This window comes from Nelumbo nucifera, chromosome 3 (assembly GCF_055504915.1).
Source record: "Nelumbo nucifera cultivar China Antique chromosome 3, China Antique-T2T, whole genome shotgun sequence".
Classification (NCBI taxonomy): Eukaryota; Viridiplantae; Streptophyta; class Magnoliopsida; order Proteales; family Nelumbonaceae; genus Nelumbo; species Nelumbo nucifera.
The window spans coordinates 53405829-53432051 of record NC_142651.1 but is presented as its reverse complement, the minus strand read 5'-3'; the positions used below and the strand labels follow the sequence as shown (position 1 = coordinate 53432051).

Sequence of the window (26223 nt, the reverse complement as noted above, 5' to 3'; positions counted from 1 at the left end):
TCATGTCAATCACCATGGAAGTTGCTCAGCAACAATAACAACCATAAAGGCATCCAAATACAACATAAGTTTGTTGCTTCCAATATGACCATATCTAATTATGAAAATCAAAAAGAGAACATAATCATTAGATCAAGGGTATAACATTATATACCAATTTGATGCAAAGTAAGCTTCCATTGAATCACTTTCTTTTCCAAATCAGTATCAACTGCATGCTCTTCATGCTTCAAAGAAGCATCAGGAGTGGACGTTGGCACAGTATTGTCTTCTTGTGTATCTCTATTATTTGAAGGATCACAGATGGGTCGACCATCTGTAGTGATGATAGGTGCCAAGATGATTGTCCCACTACCAATTGTCGGTTCCATCTTTTGACACTCAGACTTCCATGTTCCATACTGATACCTAACATGATCAGTGCAATGTATCGGTAAACATGAAAAAAAATATCAGTACAAACATGACTTAGTAGTAAAGGGTAATGTCATTATTTTTCTCATTAAAGAGAATATAAAGATTAATGTCTATCTTCATTCAACTCAAATTGCAGAAGGAAAAACCAACAAAGTTTGAGGAGAAAAATGGTAAATGATTTGGCATTAAACTTTACCTCATATATGAGGTGGTAGAAAACATGATCAAGAAAATGTTACTACAAACACAACTTAACAGTAGAGGCTAATACCATTCTTTTTCTCATTAAAGAAAAGCTAGAGACTAGTATTTATTTTCATTCAACTCAATTTGCAGAAAGAAAAATCAACAAAGTTTGAGGAGAAATACAGTGAATGGTATGCATTGAACCTTACCTCATCAAAGAGGTAGCTTAAAACAGAAAAAAAGAACAAACAGATGATCAATTGAAATTAAAGAAGAATTACCACCTCCGGTGTTGCCTGAGCTGATTCCGTTCATTGAAGGTGCTATTGGGATCAAAGCTACCCAAAAGGAACTCCCAGACTACCCCTTTTATTGATGGATGGACTCCCTGATATGAATGGCAAATAACTTATTTACTCTCTTAACTTAGGGACTGTTTGATAACAGTGGAAGTGGCTGAACTGAAATGACTTATTGCTTTGTCTTTTGGTGGATAAAATAATTAAATAATAATATTCAAGGATATAGTAATCAACACAATTTCAGCTTCATCAATTAAGAAGCTCACAACCTCCTTAATAACTTATTAACTATAAGACAAAGCAATAATTCATTCAGTTCAGCTATTTTAGTTGCTACCAAAGAGCCCCTGGTAAAACCAAAAAATATTATCAAAACATGCATAAGTACAACATATAGTATCCATGAATATGTTAACTGACTTGTTTGATTAATTCAGCAATGTTGATGATAAGATAATAGAATAAGAGAAAGAGAAAAAGAAAGATAGAAGAGAAGAAAGATTAATTGGGAGAGTGAAAAAATTGCGAGGCATGTAGCTTCCCTCTTCTATTTACATTATATTACAAAGGAAATAACCAGAATACCCCTGGTTGTGTACCCCCATATAACCACATATATTTCAAAACTCCCCCTCAAGCTGATCAAAGATATTGATCATGCCCAGTTTGCCTAAACTATGGTCCAACTTGGATTTGGAACACTTAGGTGAACATATCAGCCAATTGTATACCAGATTTGACAAATGGAAGACAGACTTCACCATAGAGATCTCTTTCTCATATAAAGTGGTGATTGGCTTTGTTAGTGTCGACTGTATAGGGATAGTTTAGTCTTTCTATTTATGTTTAAGCTGATGTGTAATGTTTATGTTAAGTGATGTGTCCCATACTTAAGTAGGGACATAATAGTCTTTTCTTTATTTAATAGAAACATATAAATATAACCTGGCTGACTAGAGAGTGACTTTTCCCTCTTGTTTGAACCAGTTTTCTCCTCCTTTATTCTCTTCTTTTCTTCTCTCTTCTATCTCTTCTAATCTTCTTCTAATACTATTTCTAACAGAATTCTAGTGCAGGTGTGAACTTTATCATGGTATCAGAGCCACTGTGACAAAATCAGATCTACCCAGAATTCTGTTCTATCGTCATTCAGCCTAGGGTTCTACAGTTTTCTTCATCTTCCGTTGGGAGTGATCGCCCTTTCCCTTTGGAGGTTTTCATGCCCCGTGTCAGTGGTTTAGTGAGTGTTTGTGATGGTTTGTAGGAAGCCCTCTAATCGATGGTACGAAGGGGGCTGTTTCAGGTGGTGCAGTGGACAGTCGAGTGTCAGGTTGGTTTTTGGTGATCAAATAGGTGGGCTATATGTCTGTTTCAGTGTGAATCGAGTGGTTGGTGAGTTGCTAGTGCTATGGTGTGTATTCAAGTAGTTGTGTGGCAGTTTTGTGGTGCTGAAAGTGAAGAAATCAGAAATGGGTATTGCTGAAAATTGTGACTATAGGTGGTGAAAAGTGATTTAGAAGTTTGATATACGAGAAAAGAAAGAGGAATTCAGATATGGGAGACAGTAGTGAACACAAATCTAGTGTTATGGTTCCCACCAACTACCTGAATGTTCAGGTGACTTCTATCAAGTTGAATGGGGAGAATTATGTGCCTTGGCCGAAATCTATAGAGGTCTTTCTTAGAGCTAAGAAGAAAGTGAAACATGTAAGAGAAGAAAAATCTCTAGCTGACTCTCAAGAGTATAGTGATTGGGAACAAAAAGATGCACAGATCATGACCTAGTTATGGAATAGTATGGAACCCAAGATCAGTGCGAATTTCATGTTCCTAGATACAACCAAGGAGAATTGGGACCATGCCAAGAAATTGTAATCGAGACAAGACGATACTACTAGAGTGTATCAGCTTTATTAGGAGTCTTGAGGAGTACTATGCTAGCATGAAAAACCTTCGTAATGAGTTGAATGTGTACCATCCCCTCACTTCTGATGTTAAGATTCAGCAACAACAAAGAGAACAACTATATGTGACCAGAATTTTAGTAGGGCTGAAATCTGAATATGAACCAGTGAGAGCACAGATACTAGGAGGGTCAGCTCTTCCGTCTCTAGAAGAGGTGTTTGCCCGTCTTTGGAGGATTTCTGTTGGGCCCATAGAGAATTCTAATATTTGTGGCAGGTCTGCCTTTGCAGTGATGAGAGGGAGAGGTCGTGGTGTTAGAGGTGGAGCTCAGGGAGTTCAGCCCGGTCGTAGTGGTAGCAGTGGATCCATGTATAGTCATAGTGGTGGTGGTGGACCCATGTATAGTCATAGTGGTGGTGGTGGACCCATGTATAGTCGTGGTGGACATGTTGGAGGTCGAGATTCAAGGGGAGCCCGTGGCAGAGGACGTATTAATGGTCCGAGGAGGTGTATCCATTGTGGTATGGAAGGGCACACCATTAACTTTTGTTATGATTTGCACGGCCCACCTTCAACTTGGGCAAATCATGCAGTGGCCAGTGATGGTAGTTCAAGATAGGATATCCAACAAGCTGATCAAATGCCCTCTACATCTACGGATGTCTCCGGGACGGAGATGATGAGTGTCCCACGTGATGAGTATGAGCGGTTTATTCAATCCACCTCTCAATAGAATACAACTACTCTGCACATTTAGGTATGGCTTGTCTTGCATCCAAACCCACCTCCTAGATTATCGACTCTGGAGCTTCCGATCATATGACTGGGACTCCAGGTGTGTTTTCCTCCCTTTCACAGTGCTCCACGTCACATTCTATTACCCTTGCAAATGGTTCCACATCCTCCATTTGTGGTGTTGGTAATGTTGACATAGACCCTTTATCCCTATCCTCAGTTTTATATGTTCCCAAATTCCCTTTTAATCTTATGTCTGTTAGTAAGCTAACCAAATCTCTTAATTGCTCTATCACCTCTTACCCCTCTTCTTGTGTTTTTTAGCATCTCAAGGGATGAAGATTGGTGGAGGGCATGAAGCTGGTGGACTGTATTTGGTGGTGGTGGTTCATCAACAACTCTTCAAACATCTCTTTCTCCTCTTCAATGGCACTATAGACTTGGTCATCCATCGCTTAAAGCACTGAAGTCACTTATTTCATCGTTAAGTCGTCTTTCTGTTTTGGATTCTGAGTCGTGTTAGTTGGGGAAACATCATCGTGTTGCCTTTAGTCCTAGGGTTGATAATCGTATGTCGAGTCCTTTTTCTTTAGTTCATTCAAATATTTGGGGTCCAAATAAAATAGTGTCATACAATGGTTACAAATACTTTGTTATTTTTGTTGGTGATCATTCAAGGATGACATGGCTTTACCTAATGAAAGAAAGGAGTGAATTGTTTTCCATTTTCCAAAAATTTTATGCTGAAAGTGCTTGTGTTTCAGTTTTATTGTCTTCACTTGAGTCTATTTGTTTAGATCCCCTCAAACCTGACACAAGAATTTGGACCCTAACCCAAAAGGTTTTTTCACTTGCTCCTCTTTCTTCAAGTCCCTTTGTTCCACTTTTGCACCTCAGAATTTCCCAGTTAAAGAATTTTGGACTAGGCCCATTCCCCCAAAAGATAAGACCAAATTGGTGCTTATCCCCTAATTGGTGTGTTCTTTGTAAATCTCAGAATGGGGGGGGACAAGAGATAACTTATTTTATACAAACTGTTTTCTGATCCACAAAAGATAACTTATTTTATTAGAATTAATTAAAGCAGTAGATAATACAATTTGATGACAGGGATGTCATCCCCAAAAAACTTTCAAGCCACAATTACAAAGAAGTCCAAAAGGCTAACAGGTTCCCAAGCCCAAAGTACATCAGGTTACAACTTTGCCAAAACAAACTAGGTCTGTCATCTCCTTGCTTTGCCAAAATATCTGTGAACCCATTTGCAGTCCTTATCCAGCCAAAAGTAGAATTGAATCTCTTGGATAGGGTGTCAATTTCCCTGAAAGCATGTCTGTATTTCCAAGGAGCCGAGCTGAAATTCTTGGACCAAGAGATGACCAACTGTGAATCTCCGTCAACTCCCAGTTCCCTTACCCCAAGTTGTACTGCAAGCCATAATTTCAGCCGGGACTGAATCTCCAAAACCAATTGGTCCTGAAAACAGGTCCACCACCACTCCTTGGTGGTTTCTAAAAACACCTCCTATTCCCGCCCTTCCTAGATTACCCAATGAGCTACCATCAAAGTTTGGCTTTAGCTTGTTAATAGATGGAGGTTTCCAAACAATTCTTACACTTTCTATAGGTCCAACTGTTTGTGCCACTTCAGTCCAGGACCTTATTATGTCATTTGTTGAGAATTCTCGAAAAAGATCCAAAGTTTTTACCCAATGTGTTGTTCTTACTGTTATAGATTCAATCAGTTCCTCCTTTGATTTGCTCTTCTCATTAAAAATTCTCTAATTTCTTTCTTCCCGTACAATCCAGATCAACATTGCTCTTGTTGTCCTCCACATAACTCTTCCTCTCTTCTATTGCCTTAAGAAAATTGAGTTGAATAAGCCTACCACACATCCTGTGGGGGGTTCCCATCTACAGCCAAACAGAGAACAAACGGATTTCCAAATACAAGACACAAAAGGGCAGGTGAATAATAGTAAATGAGGAAGGGTCTCACCACTTTCCTTGCAAAGGATACATACATGAGGAGAAGGGAACTTATTTGGTATTCTTTTCTATAGAAAGTCATAGGTGTTGATCTTCCCAACAAAAAGCTTGTACTTTAGGAGGGATAGGTCTGCACCAGATTTCTTTTACTAGGAAAATTTCCCCCAAGGGTTCTGACAAGACAAGATGGTGAAAAAAGGAAGCACAAGAGAAAAGACCATCAGGCGAGGGGAACCAAATTCTTCCATCTGGAGAGTTAGGGTTCAAAAAAACATTTTCCAGCTTTGACAGTAAGACAACAAGGGAGTCACACTCATTATCTCTCAAACCCCTAAAACCAAAATCCCAATCTAGACCAAGTTCCAAGGGTAAACCAAATTTTGAGACAGCTCTGCCTTGTAATTGGATAAGGAAAAGAGTAAGGAAAATTGCAGTTTAAGCGGCAGATCCCCAATCCAAAGTACATTTTAGTCCTGTGGAGATCTAGGATGTGAACCTCCTATTTCTTGCCTTTTGTTTTGGTGCCAATTGTGTATTTCCCCATTTCATATTTTAGGAAGAGGTCTTTTCAAATTTCAGGCTTTATTTTTTTTTTTTCTAAAGAAGGTAAAATATTATACTGCATTGCCACTATAGAAAGCTAAAAAGTACATCAACCCATGTATAATGAGATCCTGTACATTGGGAATATACAAAACAAAGAAGTGTCATCCAAAAAAAGGTCCAACTTGTAAAATAGAACTATGTTGGATGCCCTGAAATATCCTGTATACACCCAGCCAAGAACAAGGCAAACCTATGAAATTACTTTTAACTTCCTCTAAGACAGAAAACCTGTAATCAAATATACAATTATTTCTTTCCTTCCATATTGTCCGGATGATGACAGCTGGGATAGTATTCCATAACAATTTACCCCTGCCATTCAGACCCTTGGTTGTCCATCCCTATAGAAGTTGAAAATTTGACTCTGGAAAGCAGAAATGTATACCAAAAAGGACAAAGCCATTGACGAAAGCTGATAAGAGAAGCCACAATGTATGAAAAGATGATTTGAGGACTCAGGGACATCATTACAAAATGGAGCAAAGAGTACTAGACAAAGGCATCCCTCTTCTTGACAGTCAGTCTTTGGTTAGGCATCTTTTTTTTTTTTTTTTGAAGATATAAAAAATTATTAAACAAAACGAAGATACAAGGAAAGGTGATATGCAATCACCCGAAGGAAAAGAACAATCCAAGGAAAACCCAACAAAGATAAAACAAAAGCCAACCAGCCAAAACCATCCCAGCATGGCCAACCCCTCAAAACCCAAACCCCTTCCAAAAATATACAAAAACGATACAAAACAACTGACCGAATACGACCCCGATCATCAAAACAAACAATACCAACACCTTTACAAGACCCCAAGCACCCACAACCACTACCCAATAAGAGACCCAAAACAAAAACCAAGCCCCCAAATGACTCTAACTCAATCAAAGTCACTTTTGTGTTTTCTTACTATATTGTTGAGCCCAATGCCAAAAGGAGCTCCTTTTATCCTTGCAAACACCTTTGATGCAGCTATCTGCTATTGACTTTTTCTATTCTTCTGATCTCTACATCTTCTAGTTGTGTTTAAAGTATTAACCCCAACTCAACCTTTTCTATATCTTTTCCTTTTGCAAGTATCAACCCCACCCCGACTCTTCCTTCTTACACTCTCACTTCCCCCTCCCTCATTCCCTGCTCCTTTCTCCCCTTCTTTCTCCTCAACTACACTATTATCTCCTTCTCCTCCTCTGTCCCCTCCTAGCTCTTCCTCTTCTCTTGTTTCCTTCATCCCTTCAACCCCAATCATCTCATCTCCTTGAACGATCTCCCTCTCTTCCTCGACTCTAACTTCATCTCTTTCCTGCACAGTCTTAATCACCTCTTCGCTATTCTCTTCGTCCACGCCGTTAGAACCTTCCTGAATGTCTCCACCGTCCCCCTCTTTTTCCTATTGAAGACCATTGTCTTTGATTAGGCATCTATCAAGGGCTGCAGTCCAATTTTAGGCTTTATGGAGATTACGTATAATTGTTTAGGGACCAATGGATCCTTCTGGTAGTGATTTTGAGCAGAATAGTGACTTCAATCTTGTTTCAAGTGGTATTGGGAGACCTTGAACATCAAGGTAACCACTATGAAACTTGATGGATCCAATTATTTAGAATGGACACAATCTACACATATGTATATCAGGGATTGTGGGAAGTTAGGTTACCTCACTAGATCTGAGATAGAACCAAAATCAAAACACCCAATATAAAACAAGTGGATGTAGGATAATCTTATAGAGACGTCTTCGTTACTGAATTCTATGCAACTGCATCTAAGTAGAAGCTATCTGTGGATAAGAATTGTACAAAACATGGGATGGTGTTTATGAGATATTCATAAGTTTTAGATGTTTGAATGAAAGAAGAACAACCTTAGATGAAGGGATAAGTCTTTGTCTTTATATTTTCTAACTGAAAGTCATTATGGCTGGAAATTGGTCATCTTGAAATTGTAGTGTAGGAAGATGCTAAAGATGTTGCAACTAATAAAATGTTTCATTTGGTGAGGTGCGATTGGGTTTGTAGGGAAAAGAAAGAGGGGGATTTGGTAATCAAAAGGGTGAAGCTTTTAATCAAGCATTATTGGAGAAGTGGGTATGGAGGGAGGTTTGGGTGGGAGAAGGAGGCATTGTGGAGGAGGGTAATTGCGAGCAAATATGGTGTGGTGAATTTTGGGTGGGATCCAAGGGAGGTATCTTCTTCTTAAGGGGTGAGTGTTTCGAAAGGTATCATGGCATTCCAAGCTTCAGTAAAAGCTTTTGCTACAATGGAAGGTGGAAGATGGGTCTAGTATTAGATTTTGGAAGGGTGAGTGCTTAAATGTGGGGAAGCTTTGTGAGGTCTGTCCTAGATTATATAGGCTGAGCAGAAAGAACATCACCATTGGTAATAGATTTGAATGGAGGGAGGATGAGGTGTGATGGTACCTCCTTTATGTTTTATTTCCTGGTAGCTGAACTGTGGGTGATGCTTTGTCACCTGCTGCATTGTACCTTCTCATTTAATGAATTTTATTTTTTATTTATCTTTAAAAAAAAGATGCTAAAGATGTTGCAACTCATAGATTCCTCAGCTTTGTAAAGTATGATTAGTATTCCAGGGACAAGATCTTGTTTTGGGAAGACATGTGAGCCTGCAAGCTGGCATTTAAGGATTATTTTCCTTCCTTGTTTTCTGAGAGATCATAAGCCTGAATTGGTGACGAACTTTTTACAAATCCTTGATAATGTCTGTTTGAACACGTCAAAATCCGATAGGCATGTTTGGTCTCCTCATCCAAAAGGGATTTTCTCTTGTGCCTCCTCTTCTTTATGCTCTTCTCCCTCTCTCCAGCTCTTTACTTTGAAAGAGTTTTGAAGTAGACCCATTCCCCCTAAAGTTGGTACTTTCTGCTTGGAAGTTTCCTATGGGAAGATCAATATTTTGGATTTTTTACAAAGAAGAAGACCTCTTCTATGCTTGACTCCTAACTGGTGCATTCTTTGCAATTCCAATGGGAAGAGTTGTTACCACCTACCGAGGGTGGGCCTTGGTGGTTGGGTTGCTCCATTGTGACCTGGGTGACCAGGGTTCTAATCTTGGAAACAGCCTCTCTATATGTACAGGGGTAAGGCTGCGTACATCTGTCCCTCCCCAGACCCCACATTGGCAGGAGCCTCATGCACTGGGCTGCCCTTTAGAATTCTTACCACCTACCAATTTCCTACCTTTTTCTGCAGGCATTTCAGAAAGATTTTTTTTCTCTTTATTTGGGTGCAGGTAGACCTTGCCTTTGGAGATGAACAGGATTTTTGACCCTTCCACATTTAGTTGACCCAAGAGAAGAGGGAGAATTCTTTGGAGGTGTACAAGGGCAGCACTGATTTGGATCATTTGGGAAGAAAGGAATACTAGAATCTTCCTTGAGAAACAAAGGAGTGTGGAAGTGGTAATGGAATGTGTTAGAGTCGATTATAGAGGGGTATTCTGGTCTTTTCCATTTATGTATGGTGTTAGCTGTATGTCTCCTCATATGCAGCGGCATTTCAGTCTTTTGAAATTTATTTTTCAAGGCTAAGTATATGGTCGACTGCGCTAGACAAATAGTCTATCAGTTCGACACTTTCTCTTCCTTTCTTCTTCTTCTTCTTCTTCTTCTTCTTCTTCTCTCCTCTTTCTCTCTCTTCTCTGTTTGGCTGAAAACTTACATGGTATCAGAGCGCCATTATTAGAAGTCGACTGCAACTTTCTCTCTTCTCCTTCTTTATTTCCCATTTTTTTCTGGTGTGAGAAATCTGGGTTAGAGAAGAAACCCAGGTCTCTGTGGCAACATCTAGAATTTCGTGGAAGTAGGGTTTCTGCACCAATACCTAAGGTTTCACGACAGTAGGGGTTCTGTGGCAACTTTTTTTTATGGTGTGAGAAATCTGGGTTAGAGGACTATGAAGAAACCCAAGTTTCTGGTTCTGGTGACAGTAGACAACTACAGCAGTTCAAGTGAACAAGAAACCCAAGTTTTTTTTCTGTGTGGACTGCTGTCACTATGTGTGACAGCTGTGGTGGTCGAGTAGGTGTAGTGATTGTGGTCTGAACCCTCTAATGAGCAGTTTCAAGAGGGATTCTGGGTATTTTAAATCTACCTGTGCGCAGATCAGTGGTGTTCAAAGTGGCCGAATGCATGCTAGGGCAAGCTAGTGGTGACTTTAAGTGTGTTGGTGTGGAAGTTGAAGGACAGTAGTGTAATAGCTGAAACTTCTCTTTTTTTTGTGTGTAACGGGCAGAACCAGCTTCGTAGAGTGAAATGGCGTTGGTGGGTGATTCGAGTGGTGACCAGAAATCGAGTGTGATGATATCCTCTGATTTTTTAAGTGTCCAAATGACATCCATCAAACTCAACGGTAAAAACTATGTTCCGTGGGCCAAGTCGGTGGAAGTGTTTCTGAAGGCCAAGAAGAAAGTGAAACATATATGGGAGGAGAAACAGAGTGCTGAATCCCTGGGTTTTAGTGATTGGGAGCAAGAAGATGCTTAGATCATGACGTGGTTGTGGAACAGTATGGAGCCTAAAATCAGTGTTGACTTCATTTTTTAGATACAGCGAGGATATATAGGAACATGCCAAGAAACTCTATTCAGGACAAGACAACACTACAAGGGTTTATCAGCTTTATCAAGAATACTTCAGTTTGCAGCAGGAAAATCAGACTCTTGAAGAATATTATGCCAGCACGAAAAATCTTCGGAATGAACTTAACGTCTATCATCCCTTAACCTCAGACGCTAAAATTCAGCAACAACAAAGGGAACAACTTGATGTTACGCGGTTCTTGGTGGGACTGAAAGCAGAGTATGAACCTGTCAGGGCACAGATATTGGGAGGATCTGCTCTCCCGACTCTAGAAGAAGCATTTGCCCGTCTCCGTAGGATATCTCTTAGTCCCTCAGAGGATAAAAGAACTTCCGAAAGATCAGCACTGGTTAGTACTCGAGGTGGTTCTTATGGGCAAAGAGGAGGTGGCTGTACAGTTAAGGGGGGCCGTGGTAATCCTATGGGTGGTCGTACCAGTGGAGGAGGTCGTGATTCAGGGGGAGGCCGTGGCAGAGAAAGGGGGAGCACAACAAGGAAGTGCACACACTGTGGAAGAGGACACACAGTTAACTTTTGTTATGATTTACATGGCCCACCATCCACATAGGCTAATCATGGTGGTAGTGAAATCAGTGATACTCAACCAGCTGATCCAGCATCTTCTACAGTCACAACTACTTCTAGGAGGGAGATGATGAGTATTCCCAAAGAGGAGTATGAGAGATTTCTTTAGGCCACTTCACACCAGAACACTGCCACCCTTGCTCATTTAGGTATAGCTTGCATAGCATCCAAACCTTCACCCTGGATAATTGACTCTGGAGCCTCTGATCACATGACCAGGACTCCAGGTGTGTTTTCCTCCCTTTCCTACTTCCCCCATCTATGGTGTTGGTAATGTTACCACTGCATCTCTATCTTTGTCTTCTATCTTATATGTTCCCAGGTTTCCTTTTAATCTTATGTTTGTTAACAAACTAACCAAATCTCTCAATTGTTCTATCACATTTTATCCTTCCTCTTGTGTTTTTTAGGATCTAATGACGGGGAAGAAGATTGGTGGAGGGCATGAAGCTGGCGGATTGTATTATCTTGACGGTGGAGGCTCTACAGTTACGCTTCAAACCTCATTGACTCCTCTTCAGTGACATTGTAGACTCGGCCATCCATCTCTTAAAGCTCTCAAGCTTCTTGTTCCATCATTGAGTCATCTGCCATCTTTGCAGTGTGAGCCGTGTCAGTATGGGAAACACCACCAGGTTTCCTTCAATCCGAGAGTAGATAGTCATATGTTAAGTCCTTTTGATTTAGTTCATTCAGATGTTTGGGGTCCACTTAGAATTGACTCGTACAATGGTTATAGATATTTTGTTACTTTTATTGATGACTGTTCCAGAATGACATGGCTTTATTTAATGAAAGAAAGAAGTGAATTATTTTCCATTTTCCAAAAATTTCATGCTAAAGTGCGTACACAATTTGGTGTTTCACTTAAAATTCTTCGTTCTGACAATGGTAGAGAGCATTTTCTTTCTTTCTTTCAGCAATACCTAGAACAACATGGTATAATTCATCAGACCTCTTGTGCCCACACTCCTCAGCAAAATGGGGTAGCTGAAAGAAAGAATAGACATCTACTTAAAACAGCTTAGTCTCTTCTTCATCACATGAATGTTCCAAAACGATTATGGAGTGATGCAGTCCTTACTGTTTGTTTTCTCATTAATTGCATGTCCATGTTCATTCTTGATGGTCATTCTCCATTCTCTATCTTGTTTCCTACTTTGTCTCCATTTCCCCTGACACCCAGGATCTTTGGGTGTGTATGATTTCTTCAAAATTTTGGTCCTAGTTTAGACAAGTTGGATGCTCGCTCTATTAAATGTATCCTCCTTGGCTACTCTAGGACCCAAAAAGGGTATAAATGCTACAATCCTATTACCCGGAAATCCTTTGTTTGCCCTGATGTTACATTTTTTGAATTAGTGCCATACTTCTCTAGCTTTGATATCTATCCTTTGCCTACGGAGGTTCCTCTTCCTCTTCCAGTTGATGATTCCATTCTGATGGTTCCCCTTGTGCCTGGGTCTCCCCCGGTCCCATTATAGGAGCATCCTAAACGACCATCAATTCGTCAAGTGTATACTCATTGACAGAGACTAGCACCTCCACCACCTTCTACTCTGGCGGCAGATCCAACCTCTTCCACAACTGAATTGGCTTCTGATCTTGACCTTCCTATTGCATTGCGAAAAGGTAAACGTAGTTGCACACTTCACCCCATATCCAATTATGTTTTTGTATCTCACCTTTTTGCTTCCCATCGCTAGTTTATTACCCTGTTGTCCTCTGTATCCATTCCTAAGGATATTCAGGAGGCTCTTACATTGCCAGGGTGGCGAAAAGTTATGGAAGAGGAACTCCCTACTCTTCATCACAATCAGAAATGGGAACTCGCCACTCTTCCCCCAGGTAAGCGTGTTGTTGGCTATAAATGGGTGTATGTTGTTAAGTATCTACTGGATGGAAGACTGGAATGCCTGAAAGTCCGTTTAGTTGCAAAAGGGTATTCTCAACTTTATGGTGTAGACTATTTTGAACCTTTTCTCCAGTTGCAAAGATTGGCTCCATCTGTGTGTTAATTTCCTTAGTTGTCATGCATGATTGGCCTCTATTTCAGCTTGATATTAAATATGCCTTTCTCCATGGGGATCTTCTAGAGGAGGTGTACATGGAGCAACCACCGGGGTTTGTTGCTCAAGGGGAGGATGGTAAGGTGTGTAAGCTCAAGAAGGCAATTTATGGGCTCAAGCAGTCTCCCCGTGCCTGGTTTGGAAAATTTAGTGAGGTGGTAAAGGAGTTTGGAATGAGATAATGTCAAGTTGATCATTTAGTATTTAGCTATGACCCTATGGCCAGGAAGATCTTGCTGGTAGTTTATGTGGATGACATAGTCATAACTAGCAGTGATAAAGTTAGGATTGAAAGATTGAAGACCTCCCTACAAGATCACTTTCAGACAAAAGATCTTGGGAAGTTGAAGTATTTCCTAGGTATAGAAGTTGCTAGATCAAAGCAAGGCATAAACCTCTGTCAGTGGAAATATGTACTTGATCTGTTGGAAGAAACAGGGTTACTAGGTGCTAAACCAGCTGAAACCCCCATGGAGCTGAATGTGAAGTTGGGAAGTGACACAAGTGAATTGTTTGATAATCCTGGAATGTATAGAAGGCTAGTGGAAAACTGAATTATCTAACTATCACTAGGCCTGATATCTCATTTGCTGTCAGTATGGTAAGTCAGTTTACGTAGAGTCCTCGGGTACCTCACTGGGATGCAATTCTTAGGATTGTGCAGTATTTGAAAGGGGCTTCAGGTTGTGGGTTACAAGCCAAGGGGTAATCTTGAAATAGTTGGATACACCGACACAGACTGGGCTGGATTTGTATCAAACAAAAGATCCACTACAGGTTATTGCACCTTTCTCGGAGGAAATCTTGTGACTTGAAAGAGCAAGAAGCAGACGATGGTAGCAAGGAGCAGTGCAAAAGCAGAATACAGGGCCATGGCACACACTATATGTGAACTAGTGTGGTTGAAGAATCTATTGTAGGAAATTGGGTTCTCAATAAGCAAACCCATGAAGCTATACTGTGACAATCAGGCTGCAATTCACATCTCATCCAACCCAGTTTTCCATGAGAGAACTAAACACATAGAGGTAGATTGTCACTTTGTAAGGGAAAAGGTCATCAATGGTGTGATAAGGACAGAGCATGTGAGAACAGGTGATCAATGGGCAGATATGTTCACAAAAGGGATGAGTTCAGGGAGAGTGAGCTACATATGTAACAAGCTGGGATTATATATATTCTCCAGCTTGAGGGGGAGTTTTAGAGTCGATTAGAGAGGGGTATTTTGGTCTTTTCCCTTTATGTATGGTGTTGGTTGTATGTCTCCTCATATTCAAGGGCATTTCAGTCTTCTGTAATTTATTTTTCAAGGCTGCTGGGTTAGACGAATAGTCTATCAGTTCAACACTTTCTCTTCCTTTTTCTCTCATATGCAGGGGCATTTCTTCTTCTTCTTCTTCTTCTTCTTCTTCTTCTTCTTCTTCTTCTTCTTCCTCTTCTTCTTCTTCTTCTTCCTCTTTCTCTCTCTTCTCTATTCGGCTGAAAACTAACAGAACGTAATTGTAACAAGGGCGATTCATTGGGTAAAGACCCTAAACATTTTCTCTCCCTTCTCCTTTGATGGCATTAGGAGGAATTGGGGCTTAGCGACAAGAAGTTCTTCAGAGAAGGAAAAGATTATCTCCCTTTGGCCACCACCTGACGAAGACTTTATTAAACTAAATTTTGGTTGGAGCAGTCAGGGTAACCTAGGCCCTTTGGTTGTTGGGGGTGTTTTCAGGAATAGAGAAGGAACTATTGTTGCACTATATTTGGGACCAGCACGTGTTGGAGATTCAATTAGAGTTCAACGTCTTGCTTTACTCCAAGGGATACAGCTAGAAAAACAATTGAATTTTGATAATTTGGTCATTAAAGGAGATTCTAAGTTGGTAGCAGGTTGGCTAAAGGACCTGATGGCAGTGCTATGGACTTATAAGGAGGAAATCAACAGATTCAAATGGATCATAAGTATGGCTATAAGAATTGGATGGGAAAAAGAACAGCCAATGGGATGGCGGATTCTCTAGCCAAACAAGGGATTAATAGGATTCAGTTGTAATTTGCTGCTTTGCTCAGGGAGAGGTTGCACCTTGTACCTCTAAAATGGCAAACAGAGAGATTATAGTTGACTATAGTAAAAATAAAGAATTATGTACAAGATCTTTTCAGCAATGACATAATTTATCATTCAAAAGGAAAAAGGAAATGGTGTACACCATGGAGATCTAAGAAAAGAATATGCAAGGTCATCCCCAAGCTGAAAAATCTTTACAGCTACACAAGGTTCCAAAGATAAGGATGCAAGCTATGTGTATAGTTTTGAATCCTGATGTAGCTAGATCAAATAGCAATGGCTCTTGTATCCTTAATATCTATCTCAAATTGAGAATGCAAGGTAACAGTAGTAAATGAGTTTCATTTAGAAGGTTCCGTAACCTTCCCTAACCTCTCCTAAATTACTAAATTATGCACCCCATCTAATGGCATTAACAGAGTCTACCTCTTTCTCTGAGAAGTTCCTTGAAATGGCCTCTTTGATCAATGAGAAAGGCCAGGTCTCCACCTTGGTAGAATTTGTTCACAAATGGGTCTACTAAAAATCTAAACTATGTCTCCCATTCTATCCAAATGAAACCATCAATTGCAAAAGGTTGAAGTCTCTTACTGGAATACCTATAAAACCTTCCCTTAGCCTCCTCCACAAAATCATGCCAGGAAGCAATTCAGGTGCATGTGTTAGGAACCAGGCCAACCCAAAATCTCTTCTTGTAAACAAGCTAGGCCCACTGCAGCCATGTCTGAGTTTTTTTTTTTGGATCAATAAAAGGAGATTTTATTAAAATCAAGTTCAAGTAGTACAATAAGATGGGAGTTTTCTCCATCCCAAAGACAGCTTTATAATTTATAATGTTGCCCAAAACATTTGGTGCCCATCTCTCCCTTGTTTATCCAGACCATCCGCCATCCCATTTGTTGTTCCTCTTACCCATTTAATGACAACATTCAGCTCCCTCGTTATGCTTAATATTGCCTGAAAAGTATGTTTGTAGATCCACGGGATTTGAGAGTTACATTTTGTCTAAGAAATGACAACCTGAGAGTCCCCTTCCACCTCCAAGTTGTTGAAACCAAATTACTTAGCAAATTTTAAACCATGGAGTAGTCCATACAGCTCAGCTGTTAATGCATTACCATCTGACAAGGGTCCCAAAAACAAGGCTAACACCTTTCCTTCTGTGTCTCGGAAGACTCCACCCAATCCAGCTGCATCTTGATTACCAATATAACTTCCATGAAAGTTGACTTTAACAAAGTTGGTTGCTGGGGATGTCCAGTCCATTGTTACTCTTTCCTTGACCTGAGCCAATAGTTCCATTTCCAAGTTCTCAAAATGTCATTTACTGAGAAAACTTGGAAGGGTCTTCACCCAATGTGCAGCTTTAATTTTAATCGTGTCAAAGATCCCACCTCTGCTCTACTCTTTTCAGTGAAAATCCTCCCATTTCTTTCTTCCCAAACTGTCCATAACATGGCTGTCCTCTCTGCTCATCACCCACATCAACTCTAACAAAAGATATGAAAGATGGATCCTCCATGAAGAAATGATTTTGTGATCAAGTTCTCTCTATATCTTATGTGAAATGATCATATCAGTCCATTTAGACTTGATAAGATACCACAGTTGACTTGTATTTTTCATCCATGGGACATATATTCAACTTGTACAATAGAACTGTTGTAAATTTATCTATAAGATAAGTCAAGAAAACCTTGTCCCAACTATACAGGATCAGCCACATGATACCTGTTCCACCATTCTGCGCTGCTCAGTGCCATATCCATTGTTAAATTATGGGTCCTGAAATCATTTCTGGCTATTTTAACTCATGTCCTTTTTGGCTTGCCCCTAGCTCTTCTAGGCCCTTCAACTAGCAGCAGGTCACATTTTAAAATTTGGCATGCTTCCCACCCTAGTAATAACTAATTATTGAACAAATAGGGAAATAAAATTGAATAAATTGGTACAGATATTACTTTCTCCTTTTTCTCTTAGGCTGACAATTCATTTCAAAATTTAATGGGAGAACTTTCCCTGCATAACTATAGATTGGAACACCACTGGAACTATATGATTATCATAGGACCTTGGAAAATGAGAAAGGAAAGAGTGCATGAACATTTAGTCTTAATAGCTTTCCAATTAGTATCTTCATCATGCATTTAACATGGAAATTCATTAAAAAATGGAGTTGTTTCTGCATATGATCCACATTCTCTCCAAGTGTAAAAAGTAAAAGAGTAATAAGAAAGATCCATAACTTCTTTACATTCTCAAACTCCAGTGTTCTAATTGCTATATAGGAGAATAAGTTTCAAGACCAGCGATAGCAATTGCACCATGTCTCAACATACTCTTACCAGTACTAAAATATCATATATAGAAGCCATACATCATTCATACTATTTGAACATGGTATATATCATTGAATATTTTGATCAAGATCTCCAAACAATGTAACATTGCTAACATGATTTGTTTCATGTAATAAGTTGCAGCATTTGATGGTTCTTCACTTTAGACCAGAACTATTCCTTGAGCAATTTTAACTGTCTATCTCAAATAATGTATCTGCAACCAACATTTTGTTATTCATTGGGTTTCAGAAGTAAGGCATATAACTAAACAACTCAAGGATGGGAATACTTACCCCACGTTGAATCCGCCTAAGAACTTTTGCTATATCCAATTGACCATCTTGTGAGAATGCAGAATTCCACTTTCTTGCACTAAGAGTCTTACCAGCCTATGGAGATAGAAGGAAATAACACAGCCAAGAACAAACAACCACAGAAATAGTCAATTATAAGAACTCAAAAGAAGAGAAGAAAGGCATAAACAGATTACATTTTATAAAGAATAGAACCCTGAATCTATTTTTCCTACAAACTGACGATTATAATTTTCTTCCTTCTATATTCTGCTCCTCATAAGTAATCAATGGCATGCTTCAAGCAACACTAAATTCGAATGTCTAAGCACAGAAACCATAACGATAGAACAAGTAAACCTTCTCCATAATGTGAACGAGAGAAATCTTATAGGCAGCATTTCGATATATAGAAGAAGAAGAAGGAGAGACACGAACCCTGAGCTTAAATCGGGTTTTCGGGACGTCATCTTGATATTCTGGTTTAGTCGCATAGAAAGAATCCGACTCCCCTGAATCTACAACTCCACAACAAGCAACATCACCACCCATTTCAAGTAAACACCCAATTCACTTCCAAATTAATGGTTTCAGCCTTCCAGGAAACCAATTGCAAGCAACCCAGAGGCTCAAACCCAAGATCTCTCAATATTTCACAAGCATGAAAGGATCATCATTCCTCATAACTCGAAAACTTGAATCTTCGACAGCCTAATTGATTTCTCAGACAACCCAAATCCTCAATCTTCAATGCGTAAACGACAAATCCTAGGAGAATCAATAATTTATGAGCGATCTCCGGAGCATAAATTGTAAACCGTAAACATTCTTTTTAAGGTTCGAAGGACGGTAGGAACAAAAAAATGTAATCAGGACAGGAGAGATGAAAATGGGCGTCAGGCGAACCTTCTGAGCAAGTGATGAACGTATTAGTTGGGCTGCATTCACTCGTTCCGTGTGGGTCCCACGCCTATACGTTGGAAGTGGAAGTGTGGAACTAATCGTCGATTCGTCGGGTGCAGCCGTGCAGGGTTGCAACTTGGGCGAACTCAATCTGAGCCCGGTTCGATGCACTGGTTGGGTTAGGTTTTATCGGGCCTGGGCCTGAAAGGTGGGCTTTTTTATTCTTTGTTCGCAAGTAGGGTTGCAACTTCGACAGGATTAGCCCAAACCCGGCTCAAAATATTATAAAATATGTATTACTAGCGGTGACCTGTGCAATGCATGCGATGCTGTATTTCTATTTTTTTATATATAGTATAGTAGAAAAATATTTCATTTTATTTTTTAGTTATTTAAGTTTCAAACTTTCATTTTTATTAGCTTATATATTATGAGAAGCACATAAAACAACTGCTATGGCTCAATTGATACCTTATCTAGTTAGTTGTAATAGAGACCTGGGTTACCTCCCATTGTGTAGCCCCATAAAGCCAAAAAATGTGCTTTAACATGAGATTAATAATCAAGCTAAAAAAAACAATTTCAAAATTGAACTGATGATAATCAAAACTCACATTTAGTTCTTTCTTACTACATTTTATTATTGAACCAAAACAATCCATGAAACAAATATATGTTAAACTAAATTAATAAAAACAAAGGGAAAAGGCTGAATCCAAGGGAAAGGAGCAATGATTTGTTTAGATTGATTCACCCCATGTACTGGTGGGCAAATTTGGGTTTTTAGACAATAATTTGGGTCCAAGTTAAGGTTCATATTTAGATTTTCCCTTAATTTAACCCAACCCATTTAATTTACACCCTACTTTATTAGAGAGGGCCAAAAGGGATTAAGGGATATTTAAGAGAAAAATAAGGGTTTAATGGGAAAGGGAGATATTACAAACATTCACTATTAAGGTGTGTGTGTGTGTGAGAGAGAGAGAGAGAGAGAGAGATTTATTAGAGAAAATAAAGACCCATGAGGTTTTTAATGATTAAAATAAAAATAAATGTGCACATGTGTGAGAAAGGAGAGGAGGAGGTACATGTGAGCTCTGTGGTGAGAGGACCCTTACCTCCCTTCTTTCCTCTTTCTCTTATATATATAGATGGGTGTTATATTGTAATATAAAATATAAATTACCACGTAAAATAAATATATACAAATGTATAAATAACATATATATAAATACTTTTCACACACACACACATATATATATCTATCTACAATATGTTGAACCAAACCTTGATTAGTAAATGTAGGTGTCATTTAGCAAGTCTTTTTAAAAAGATATTCCAGCAACCTAGATGGCCAAAAGACATATTGAGTTTTGGGGTCTAGTCTTTAAAGACAAAGACCGTTTGGTAAGCGGCTCAGTCTATCAGGCTTTTAAAAATGCAATTAGAGGCTATCTATCACACAGAAAGACCAAAAAGATTCATTTGAAACTTCTCAAAATTTGGTGTTTTTGGTCTACTTGGGTCTTTTCGCACACATGTTTTCTCATCTTTTCAGTTTTTGGTTACCAAACGGAAAATGACTAGTTTTCAATCTTTCAACCTTGTTGAAGCCCAGAAGACCGCACGGAAAGACTTGCCAAACTTCACCATAAAATAGGTTGATTCTAGCATTGAGATTTGTGTTTATACTATCACAACCAGTATAAGACATTGTAAATTTATGAGTATAAAATTGAACTAGGTTTCCATCATTTTATTTGTACAAATTTGCATTTACACTAGTGCATGCACTTTTGGGAGTGCTTATTATTTTTAAACAGGCTTTTCAAAGAAGTGCTTATGAATATGACCTTGTTAAATAAGCAACTTTTGGGTGTTTGATGTAATGTTTTAAATGGTTTTTTCTTTATAAAGGCACTTCTTATGGGTGTAAATTGGGATGGGACACGTGTCTACCATTTTGTGTTAAGCATAATCTACACCTCGAAGCCAAGTTGGGCCTAGGGGTAAGGCCTGTAGCTCATAAGGGCCTATGCCAACCTGTATAGGTGTAACACCACTTTATTTAACCATTGAGTCTAATGTAAATAAACAATATAAAAGAGAAATACTTTGTCAATATTTTTTAAATTTATTTTCCATTACCTCAACAATAGTTTGAAAATGTTCTTCATTACTATGTTTTGAAAAACAAACAAACAATAATTAAAAATAATTGATTGAGTAATGTACATGAAGTTGGGTAATAAATACTTGAAAAATATTGGCAACAATGTAAAAATGTAAAAATCTTTTTATACGAATGACAATTTCCCAATCATATTCAATTATGACATCATTGGTTATTATTTCATTGTAAAATATGGTAAGGATGTCCCCATATGGGATGCAACTTTCTAACACAAAATATGTGGAATTCCACCTATGTTGAACATCTAACATAAATTTTTTATATTTATTTTCTATATTAAAGACAAATTTTTTAAAATCCTATTTTCTTAAACTTGAAGATCTAAAAAATAAAATACAATTTCTAATTTTTGAATTATGTATTGAAATAATATTCAAATCATTTGAAACATTTAAATTTAAAATATGGCATGCACTTCTAAAAAGAAACAAATTTCCTTTCAAATTAAAATAGGTTTTAATTAGAATCTTAAAATACAGAAACATCATTATTACTAGCATTATCAAAACTAAAAAGGGTAGCGTAGTGCATGAGCCTCCTACCAATGTGGGGTCTAGGGAGGGACAAATGTACACAACCTTACCTACACATACAAAAATGTTATTTCCAATATTTGAATCCTGATCACCCAAGCTACCATTACCAAACCTAATAAAAAAATTTATTTTCAATACAATAACTATATATAGTATTTAAAATACTATAAAAAATTGTTGAGCCATTATGCGGTAATTCAAATCTTGTAAAACATAAAATTATTTTGTAAAATCCATGATTTATCAATGAAATGCCTAGTGACACAAATATATTCTATTTAGAAATACAAATATCTAAAATAATTAAAATTATAGAAGAGTTAAAATGGTATAATTAAATTTTGTTTATATGAAGGAAAAATTTAATGAGCATCCATTCTAGAAGCATCTCTAGAAACTTTTCTAAAAGTAGGATTTACCATGGTTTTGAAAATTAGACTAGATTAGACAGTTGGACCAGTTAAATTGAGAATTGATCATAGATCTAGGTCTGGTTTTAGACCCCAAAACCATCTGGTCGAGGATTGGACTAAACAGTTAGACCATTTGACTCAGGAACCAATGGACAAAGTGCTTTATTTTCTACGTCATTTTTTAAAACCATGGAATTTACAATAATTGTAAAAAAATTTCAAACCATGAATCCTTAGAAAATAAATATTGTTGTTCAACATGTATAATATATCTAGCTAATGCTTGCCTCATTTTTTCTTGTGAATATTAAAAATTGTCAAATGAAGTATATGTGTGTAATTTATGTTTGAGTTAATAACTTTGTTGTATGTATTTTTTAAATGTCTAGTGCTACCATACTTAATTTGGTAACTAAAATCCTTTTTGTAATTTTTGCAAACTCTCCCATACCTTTTTAGCATCAACTTCTTGTATTGTGAAGTAGCCATACATCACTAGTTTTTTCTTGATTTCCCTATAATCACTAAGACCAATATTAGTAATAGTAGGACTAATACCAACATCAATGCTTTCATACTAGGATTAGGCTTCATTGAAGTCATGGCAATAGGGAAAGTGAATCAACCATTTTAATAAATATAAAATATTAAAACACCAAAGTTTAGAACAAAAGAAAATTGATTATTTATCTAATAATCAAGCTGATATCTCAACTTGATTTCAATAGATGAGCTTCTAAGCCTCCGAAATTACAAATGTAAGACACTTGAGTAAGGCTCCTCCTTGTTGAAACTTGAAAGAAAGTTGAAAAATATTGATATATCCAACATTCTATTGTTCATCAAGTTTTAAAAGGAAGGCATATGATTAAACAACTTGAGGATGGGAGTGCTTACCCCACGTTGAATCCACCTAAGAACTTTTGCTATATCTAAATGCAGAGTTCTATTTTACTACACCAAGTCTTACCAGCGTATGGGGATAGAAGAAAATAGTGCAACCACGAACCAACAACCACATAGATAGTCAATTATAAGAACTCAAAAGAAGACAAGAAAAGCATAAGTAGCTCATATTTCGAGAAAGAATAACATCATGAATCTATTTTTCCTACAAATTGATGTTTATAATTCTTTCTTCTATATTCTATGTAGCAAAAGTAATTAATGTCATGCTTAAAGCAACTATAAATTGGAATATCTAAGCTCAAAAACCATAATGACAAAACAAGTAAAGCTTCTCTAGAATTTGAGCAAGTGAAAAATTCAATGGGCAACGTTTCGATATATCTAAGAAGAAGAGACATGAACCCTAAGCTTAAATTGGGTTTTTAGGACATCATCTTGATATTTGTGGTTTAGTCACATAGAAAGAATTTGTCTCATCTAAATCTATCACTCCACAACAAGCAACATCACCACTCATTTCAAATAAACAACCAATTCACTTAGAAACCAATGGTTTCAACATAGCTACACATTATAAGTAGAATGAGTTTGAAGAAAACAATAGCTTCTCTTGATCTCTAATTGACAGGATATATTGTCAAAATGCAAATTGAGCAAATTCAATATGAGTCTGGCTCGATGCACAAGTTAGGTTAGGTTTATTGGGCTTGGAGCTGGAACTAGGCCTAAAAGCTTGGGCTTTTTTGTTCTTTTTTTCTCAATTAGGGCTACAACTTGGGTTAAGTTGGCCAAACCCATCCCAAAAGGTAGAGTTGGGTTGGGTTGAAGTTTGGGTTAAGGAGTTGAAAAATATGAAGCCAACTTAACTTTGGGTTGGCTTAGGGCTGAAGCCTTAAACAACCTGACCCAACCCAAATTTAACTTAACTTCATATTTGCATTTATAAATGTTATATAAATATATTAGCTTCATTAATATATTTATAGATAATAAGTACTTAGCTTCATGTAAGCACTTATATATGTGTGTGTGTGTGTGTGTATTCACTATTCATGTATGTACATATATGCAACTATGCATCCATCAAATGTAAATATCTATATTTTTGTAGTTTTTCTCTGCAAGTATTTATGTATATATGTGTTTATATGTTTATAAAAAAATTTAAGTTTAGAGGAATTCTTTTCTAAAACATAATAATCATGTTCTTTTACACATAATGATGCTAATATTGAATTAACAAGAACCCTTAAAAGTATTGAAAATAAGTACACTTGACAAAAGGAAATAGAGAAGTCGGGCCAACCTCTAATATTAATAGAAATATTACAATCAATAATCAAAGAAAAAGTTATTAAAAGTAATAAAACAATTAGAATTGTCAAAAGGCTCATTCTACTTAGGGATGATCATTTATGACCTAACCTAGCCTTACAAACCTGCAAATTTTTTATTTCAAGCAACTATTTTCTTTTGGGATAGGCCTAACTCAGATCCACACCAATCCCACACATAATAGTATAATACATACTGGGCATACGCTAAGTAACCCCTAAGCTCAACTTGGAAGTTATATATACATATGATAAATTTTATATATAATATTTGGATAAAAAATTTTATATAGATATATGGTATATAATATATTAATATATATATACAAAAAATTTTTAAATATTTTTCTATAATTGACTAAAATTAAATAACAACTTTAATTTAAAAAAAAACCATAGTTTTATAATTAACACAAGCAAGTCTGCCCTTGTCCTAGGCCTAGAAAAAAATATTATCAAGCTCAAGATGTGGGCCAGGTCGAGGACAGACCACCTTAAAGTTGTTAATACTATCAAAATCCAACATGAGATCTTTTATTTTATTTTTTTGGGTTCATTGGGCTGAACAATGGGGGTTTCCCATCCCCCATATGGATAACCCCCAAACTCATGTGGTAGTGGTATCCGATCCCCAAGTCTTTGCTAGAATGAGCCAATAGCCATACTAATTAAATGACCCATTAGTTGGGTGGCACGAGATCAACTTGACTCATGTTCATCTATACTTTTACTTTAATTATATTTCATGGGCTCCTTCTGCTTCAATTTTATTTAATAAAGTCCATCTACATAGCTTGAGTGTCGACTAGAAGAAATAAAAAAGGACCATTAGACAACTATGGATCAATGTGCAAAGCACCGACCCAAACACATGAAGCAACTGTAAATGCCATCATGTGTTCCTTCACTTAGATAATTACTAGTCAAGACCCATTTAATGCATGAGCTTTGTTAAATGAAATTAAAGTAGAAGTATAGATGAACATAGGTCAAGTTGATCCCAAGCCACCCAACTAATGGATCGTTTAATTGGTACCACCATTCGTTCATTCTAGTAGAGACTTAAGATCGAATCCCATTGCCACCAAGTGTTTGGGGGTTCTAGATATGGGGGATGGGATGCCCCTAATTGTGTAGCCCAATGAGCCAAAAATAAAAGATTTTGGGCCAAATTTTGATAGTGTATTAATAGATTTTATGGTTGTTTGTGCACAACTCAACCCACATGATAAGCTTGATAATATATTTTTTGGCCTAGGATGGGGACATGCTTACATATGTTAATTATAAAACTATGATTTTTTACAAACTAATCTTGTTGTTAATTTTAACCAATTAAAAAATATAAAAAAATGTTATCTATATATTTATATATTATATCATACATTTATATAATTTTTTATTTAAATGTTATATATAAAATTTACCATATATGTATATAACTTCCAGGTTTAGCTTAAGGGTTGCTTAGTCTAGGTTTAACGACCCTAACCTGTATTATATGTAGGCTTGGTATAAATTTGAGCTGGGCCTAGCCTAAAAGAAAATAGTTGCCTAAGCTAAAAAAATTTGCATGTATGGCCAAGCTGGTTTTGTTAAGTGAAATTGAAACAAATGGAGCCCTTTGTGTCCAACCCAAACATTATGTGTGGGTGTGCATGTGGCTTGACATAGGCCCGAGCTCAGGTTAGGATGAACACAAAACCAAGGTCCAAGCCTGGAATTTTTGGGCTGGGCTGAAAGTGATCACCCTAATAATCATTATCACTTATAAGTATTAGTTAGAACCAATTCCATCTATTCAACATATTGGTACCCATGGAAATCCATTTTGAACCTTGACTAGATGTGTTTGATAA

General features: G+C 37.5%; 1 protein-coding gene across 21 annotated transcripts in view; it reads right to left on the bottom strand.

Annotated features, from left to right (window-relative positions):
- Positions 1-18984, bottom strand: part of LOC104600909 (rab GTPase-activating protein 22-like) — a 38525-nt gene extending 19541 nt beyond the window's left edge. For 15 of the 21 annotated variants that reach the window (XR_016083948.1, XR_016083952.1, XR_016083950.1 and 12 more), the window contains exons 1-4: positions 18514-18984; positions 18076-18171; positions 885-991; positions 155-408 (exon numbers count right to left, since the gene is read on the bottom strand). Coding sequence is in view for 8 of the 21 variants with exons in the window: in XM_088900814.1 (XP_088756940.1) it covers positions 155-408; positions 885-991; positions 18076-18171; positions 18514-18627 (571 nt within the window). In the remaining 13 variants the exon portion in view is untranslated. The remainder of the gene's footprint in view (positions 1-154; positions 409-884; positions 992-18075; positions 18172-18513) is intronic. The other 6 variants (XR_016083954.1, XR_016083947.1, XM_088900817.1 and 3 more) reach the window with 2 other exon arrangements.
- Between the last annotated feature and the right edge of the window lie 7239 nt (positions 18985-26223).